Consider the following 7,534-nt stretch of genomic DNA (forward strand, 5'->3'; position numbering starts at 1 on the left):
AACCACACACATGGGCAAAAGGGTGAAAAGATGAAAACGCCCTCGGTGGGGGTCGAAAATTTTGACGGTGGCAGCGAGATCTTTTATCGCTGGAGATAACCTATGGGTCGCACAGGATGCGTCACAGACACAGAGAATGACATGCGAGGCCCACCAAGCGGGTTACCCCACGAGTCAGTGAGATCCAGTCGGGAACCAGGGAGTGAGCGGCAGCGCGGGGAGGCAGTAACTATTCATTGCTACAGGTACACCGGGTTGATCCGACGGTTGGTGTCATCCTGAGGTAAGATCCGACGGCCGAAATCAAATCAAGCAAAAGATCCAACGGCCAGGAATGCCAAACGGCTGAGGAGCCGGGAGGATGATTGTCATCCTTATTTCTCGATATGACGCGAAGGACCTAAGCATGCATTGATGCATCATACATGCATGCATTAGTTAGTCAGTTTTTTTGTAATTATGCATTGGTTAGTCGTTGTCCGTTGGTATTGTCAATGGATCTATTGATGACATCGCCACTTCAGTGTCACGGTAAACAATACGCATGCGATCTCCCGGATCAACAGTGGACCCATGAGATTCATCCCAAGTTCCCAACAATGAACGGGTTTGCACCTTTACTTGCCCTAGACATTGTGGACCAGCTCTGATTTTATTAATCAAGTAGGGGCATCTACAATGCTAGACACTAAGACTACCCACAGTGGGAGTAACATAGGTAGTAACATCACACATATCTAGATAAAACAGATGATGTGGCAAGCAATAAATGAAGAAAAAGAGGCATGTGGTAAGGCTGGTCATAGTGGGGAGTAACTTATACTAGTGTCATGCATATGACACTAGTCTAAGTTACTGTGTCCATAGTGCAAAGTAATATAGTAGTAGTGTCATAGATGGCTTTATCTATTAGCTTGTAGACTCATTCTTTCTCGGGAAGCGCTATGTTACAGTAACATATTATGTTACACCTCTCTCCTCATTAAGTACATGCCACATAAGCAAAAAATTCTTGAAGTGCGCTATGGTACTAGCTAAGTTACTCCCACTATGACTAGCATAACATAGCTAGTTACTAGTAGTATGAGTAACATCACACATATTAAGGCAAGATGAGTCTATAGCCTAATAAATGAAGTGTTGCATGTTACCACACATATGTACTTCCCACTGTAGAGGTAGTAACATAGACTAGTAACATATGCATGTTACTAGTCTAGGTTACTCCCCATTGTGGCTAGTCTAAGAGCAAGTATAATAGGATGACATAAGTGGACTATAAGGATTGCCACCTCAGTTTTATGATGATGTGGAATAGAGAGGAAAGAAGAGAGAAGAGGGGTGGGCTGTAAACTTGTAGCCAGCTGCAGCACGAGCTCCAACACACTTTGTGAGAGAAGTAGGGTCAAGCATTAATTACATAGTGTATAGAGCCAACAACTATTATATGAATGGGCTTTTAGGTTGGCTATAAGTGATGTGGCATAAAGATCGAGCTAGCAGCCGGCTATATTATTATACCAGAAAAAAATAAAGATCATAAAATTAATAAGAAACACCTAAGCGCCTAGGCTTGCAACGACAGCCGCTCGTTGTGTTTACTAAATTAAACTACCAGGGCGCTTCGAACAGGTAGGAAAACACGCAAGAGCCTGATGCATGCTCTTGCGTTGATGCCTAACATAGCACTGGGATACAACAAATTAACCGCTAATTCGCCGGGAATCTGACCCTGGACGTGCTCTAAAGATAGTGAATAACATCATATCATAAAAAGACATGACTAACAAAGAATCTATGAACTCAAAGTTACAACATAGCATTCTCAAGTCACTAGGCTAGTATGATTTTCAATGTAACTTTTTTTTACTGGCCGTTCTGCATCCAATTGTCTTTCCATTGTTTCACATGTTTTCCTTGATAATTATCAGATTTATAAGATGCCCTTTCAGTGTGTCACAATCTCTAACTCTGTCGGTGGCATCTCAATAGTCTTCAATATGTGCCCGATACATAATAAATCATGCATAAGGTTCACTAACCTCGAAGGATTTGAATAGATGCATTAGCCGTCGGCCATAGAAACTTAGACTTTTGAATATGTTGTGTCACGTTCAAGGACACACCCTACTCCCACAAGGCAAGTTGTCACACCGTTGCTTCACCAACATACCATCGTAAGACAATATCATGGTCAAGAGAAGAAGCATGAGAAAACAAAACGGCAGTGCCCCCCTCCCCCTCGCGCGCAAACATCGGTGTGAAGATCCTAGCAGCGAGAGGTGGGGGCATTCTACTCCACACAACGTTGCATCCACCATTTAGACACCGCGACCAAAGACACATGACTAACATACAAAAACTAATCTGCACGCGAAGCAACGATACGAGTTGGTTCCACCCCACCTCCCAGGGGCAAGAAGGCCACCTAAGATAAGGGTAACTGATGTATGTAAATGGTGGTGGGAAATGTTGGTGGCTAGTTCTTTTAATATTATTTTGCACTAGAATTATTTGGTTATGTAGTTCTCATTTCTTTACCTTAGGAAGTGATCAGACTTTATTGGTTAACTAAGAGAGTACATCAGATCAGAGATAGCAAAACACAAGCGGCCAACAAATTTTTGTTATCAAACTAAAAGTTACATTAAAGACATTTAAAGTGGTCATCCCTAACTCCATCTTTTGCGATTGTTGTCCCTCCAAACCTCCGGCGGAAAGACACCGGAGACAAATATGCACAAGCAGGACTAGCCTCGAATGTTTCAAATAGCTGCTTGATTCGCTCATCCTAATAGGTGAGAACCTTAGATCGTTGGACCCGCTATGGCTGGGGACAAAGCCTTTGCTAGGCATGTGGTCTGTGGTGGGAGACACGCCCCTTACAAGGCAGGTTTTCGAACCGTCGATTAATCACTATACCACTTGGGAAGAAGTTTGCGAGGATAAAACAGCAAAAATATGAGAACCATTGACAGAACAAAACTTCACATCACCGACAATACTGCCATCGTCAATACATGTTGAATCGTCAGACGAGAAACGATCGGATCTATGCTTGTCGATCTGTGGATCCAACACATCACCGACTTTCCAATATTGATTGTGTTGACCATGATATTAACAACGAGATGGGATTAGCATCACGAGACTTTTATTCTACATGACGACGTCTCCACCTTTATAACACAGGTACTAATAACATATTGATCTAACATGGAGGAAAAATATTACATACTCTAGACGTAGATTTAGGGTTCCATGTTCTGAGACATAACTATATTGTAAACGAGGAGAACCAACACAAAGAGAGTGTCGGTGGCCTTTTTGAGAAAAGACTCCCAAAGGACATCTCATATTTATCAAGGAAAATAGTAGACAATAAGCCGAAGGACAACAAGACACAAAAGTAAAACAACAAATAACATCAAAATCATATTGGTTGTATTCTTCCTTCGATTGTTTATCATCCGCCGGAGCTTGAAAAATTCAGCGAACAAGCAGGAAGAGATAGAGCCACCTGCAAATGCCCTTGCCATACTAGGCTTTGAAGGTCATAATAGTCACTCAATTGTAACAACGGCATCTAGTAGCTGCCTCGCTGACACTGCTAGGAAAACAAAAACCAAAGAAAAACATGACCCACTAAGAAAACAACAAAGAGGATTGGTCCCCACTCCTCTGGGCGTCGGCGTGATCGCCGTACAAAAGAGAGGACGGGGACCGAGGTGGCGGCATGGAAAAACCCTAGCGATTATAGTTGTTTGTAACACAAGACGGATGGAGCAATACCCGTGGCTAGATCTTGCTAACAGGTCCGGGGACATTATATTGGGTGTTTTACATTTTTGCCTTAGTTGGTTCCCATCATACGGTTTTACCCCTAGTTTTTAATTGTGCTCAGTTTTGTTCCAAAACTGTTAGGTGCTTTTATGAAAATACCCTTTCGTGTTGTTTTCATCTGGTCGGAGGCGTTTGACTGTGATTGCGTCAAGTTGTGGATTGTGGTGTCCCTTCGTGTTGCTTCAATGACAAAACTATTGTAGCCTCGGTTTTGAAACCTTTCGGAGTAGAGTTGCTTCGAGATTTGGAGCAAGAAAAGGCGGTGTTTCCTACTCTCACTTTATTGCGTTACAGAAAGAGCATGAGTTACTCCCTCTTGACAGGAATGTTCATCGGGCACAGCGGTCTTCAGTTTAACTAACAAAACATAATACTAGCTCTTATATTTCTTTAGGGAGGAAGTATTTTATTAAAATATATGTTTTAAATTTTGTTCGGCGACAAATGTAACGATATACTTTTTGTACAACATAACACATATATTTCTCAAAAGAAGACGTTAAAATATGTGTCCAACTTATAAACCCGGATAGAGGAAGTACTGACTAATCACCAAGCGTTCGAAATTTATTGGTACACAAGTACGGTGACCTCTATAGTTCAATCAGCAGTCTTCTTGCTGTTGTGCCACCATGCGAAGAGCAGGTACGCGCCGAAGTTGCCGACGCAGAACATGGCGAAGAAGTAGTCCAGGACTCCAGGTGACCATCGTTGATGTCGTCGGGATCCACCACAAGAGGGAGAAGCGCCGAGCTCGCGTATTTGAACAGCGCGATCGCCGCGCAGGAGATCCGCGCTCCGCAGGGCGTCCCGCGCCTGCTCGTAGAAGAACTCCATTTGCCCGATGAACGTGAACACCTCCACGGCGCCCACCATCACGTACACTGCGGCACCTGCCAAAAGTGAAGCGTTCCGAAAGCGGCCGGGCGGCGAGCAGCAGTGATCGGCGTCTAGCATTTCCAGCACGAGGCGGCGATGACTGGCTTTCCCTTCCATCCAAGCACGAGGCATCCCTTCTCCTCGGCCACGGTGTATCCGCTGCCGCCGGCGTTCTCCTCCAGCCACTCCCGCGCCTTGGCCGCCATCTTGAAGGGCATGGACTGGAAGCCCGCACGGCTCATGCGGCGCCGCCACTGGTCCGCGCGCTCGTGCCGCTCCACGCGCGCCGCGCCCTCGCACCCGACCACGTTGCGGATCTCGGCGCCGAAGTGGAACTGCTCGACGCGCGCGCGCCGGGCGTCGTAGCGCGGGAGCGCCGCGTCGAGGGCGTCGAACAGCGCGGCGTAGTAGTGGAGCGCCTCCATGAACCGCCCCAGGAAGAAGGGCCCGTTGTGGCCGGCGTCCTGCTCCACGAGCACGAACGCCTTCGGCGAGAGCTTGCGGATGGTCTGCAGGACGGAGTTGAGCGCTCCGCGGCTCTCCTTCACCACGCAGTGCAGCTCCAGGACGCTGTTGATGGCCACGGCCTCGTCGGCCTCCACGCCGAGGTCGTCCACGTGGAGGCTCTCCAGGGTGCGGTCGACGGCCATGAACTCGAGGGTTATCCCGAGCTCATTCGCGTACGCCTCGAGCTCGCGCCCGACGGCCCTCATGGTGTCTACGCGGGCGCCGACACCGGTGACGCGCACGCGCGCCGGCTTGCCGCAGGCCCGTGTGGCGAGGCTGTCGAGCAGGGCGCGCCACTGGTGGCCGCGGTTCAGGCCCATCGTCATGCCGAGGTCCACCACGTGGACGTTGCTCTCTCCCTCGAAGGCTTCCAGGATGGACGTGTTCGCCACGAAGTGCGCGAAGCGCAGGTACGGGCACAGCTCGTACGCCACGGCGAGCGCCTCGCCGCGCGCTCCATCGAGGCACGACGACCGCGGGAGGCAGAACGCCATGCTCGCTGGTCCGAGGGCCGGCGGGTGCGCCAGGGCCAGCCGGTCCGCCAGGCCCTGCACGAAGCACGACGCGACGCGCTGGAACGCCGTGCCGTGCACGGGCGCGCCGACCTGCAGCTCACGCAGCAGCGCAGCCGCCTGCGCGCGGTCGCGGCACGCCACCGCCTCGGCGCAGGCGACCAGCAGCTGCACGAGCCGCATGCCATCAGCTCCGCTGCCACCACCGCCGCCCCGGACGTCGTCCACGGCAACCACCGCCTCACCTTGTTCCTCGAACCCGCCACTGCCGACCGGCGATGACGACCGTTCCATGGCCTCCATGGCCTCCACCTTCTGCTTGCACGTCTCAAGAACGTCCCGGAACTGCTTCGTCTTCCTGACGCGCGAGGACTCGAGGTCTGCCTGCGCCGATGGCCAAGACGCCTGGTACGGCGAGCTGAGGTAGTCGACCCTGGTCGCCTTGTGAGCCCGGAGGCCGAGCTCCAGTTCGTCGGCGTCCACGGCCACCTCCTCAATGCCGAAGTAGTAAGGATGGTCGTAGTCCAGTTCTTGGTTAGTGCAAATCGAGGAGGCATCTTGGTGTGATTGCCATGAGGAGGAGGTGGTGAAGGAGCTGGGCAACATCGGCATTTTCGAGTCTGGTGTCTGATGCACCGGGGTTAGTTAATTAGATCTTGTTGCAAGGCAAATGAGCTAATTAACTTGGTACTGGGTTCAATCTCAACCACTATATATATAGAGCGAGCTGGGTGGCATACGACGGCATAATTAGTTGATTAATAAGGGATCTCGTCTGTTCCGCTAATAAACTAAGAATGTCTCTGTCATACAACTCAATCAGGTTTTGCCTAGTCTCTGTTTATGTGTTCTTATTTCTGCGAGGTGTGTGTCCCTCTTCTTCTGAAAATGTGTTTCAGTACACATCATCGGCCATGAAAATCTTTGTTTCATTATTCATTGAGAGAAGCAAGAGTGCACTTGTTGCATTTTCCCTGATTTGTAAGCATATTAACTGCTTCGAGAATTACTGTTCAGAAACGCCAATGTGCACACAGGCGCCATACACACTTTCGATGGTAACATTGTCTCCCACTAAAAGAATAATCGTCCTTAACCAGACACTTAGCATTTGTTAAACCTATGGGCACAGACACTTAACCAGACAGTTTTTTTGTAATTGCCTTCTAAAATTAGTGCTACCATTTCTTTTAAATTTGTGATAGGAACGGTGAAACAGAGAAAGTGCTATACTATTCAAATACGACGATACAGATCCTAGAACCTAGTTAATTTTAAATAAAAACAGTGTTTAAAAGTCTCAAAATTATCTGAAAGAATTTACATGTACATAAAAATGTGATCTATGTACTTTAAAAGTTAGATGAATACATACTTTCCTTGTTGGGCTAAACTAATATCTCATTGTGCTTTGCAAACCAAACATATTTTATAATATGACTTCACAATTATGTAGAACTTTCTCTACACACGGGGGAAATTTTTGCCTCGTCAATTAATTAAGAATAAGAGAATTGTCCAGTTAATTTATTGAAAACCGAACAGACGGACCACAAGCGGACTACTCACATGGCATGGAACCCACAACCGCATAGGTGCTCCCCAAACGCACTCAACACACAACGACCCATAATCTGGCCACCACAAAAGCACAAAAGAACCTTCGACAAGTACACTTTGAAACTACACATCGGGAACCGCCCAAACTACAATGACAACCCATACCAAGAGGACGGTCTGAGAGATCGAAGATTGTCCATCAAGCAACCCAAATGCTTTCCCTATGACACCGC

At 48.0% G+C, this 7,534-nt stretch overlaps 1 protein-coding gene across 1 annotated transcript; it reads right to left on the reverse strand.

Moving 5' to 3' along the window:
* Positions 1 to 4,477: 4,477 nt before the first annotated feature.
* Positions 4,478 to 6,353, reverse strand: LOC123075092 (GRAS family protein RAD1-like). The gene has a single exon (XM_044497770.1). It carries the CDS (start codon positions 6,351 to 6,353, stop codon positions 4,794 to 4,796), a length of 1,560 nt encoding a protein of 519 aa, XP_044353705.1. The 3' UTR covers positions 4,478 to 4,793.
* Between the last annotated feature and the right edge of the window lie 1,181 nt (positions 6,354 to 7,534).

This window comes from Triticum aestivum, chromosome 3D (genome assembly GCF_018294505.1).
Source record: "Triticum aestivum cultivar Chinese Spring chromosome 3D, IWGSC CS RefSeq v2.1, whole genome shotgun sequence".
In the NCBI taxonomy this organism is placed as follows: domain Eukaryota; kingdom Viridiplantae; phylum Streptophyta; class Magnoliopsida; order Poales; family Poaceae; genus Triticum; species Triticum aestivum.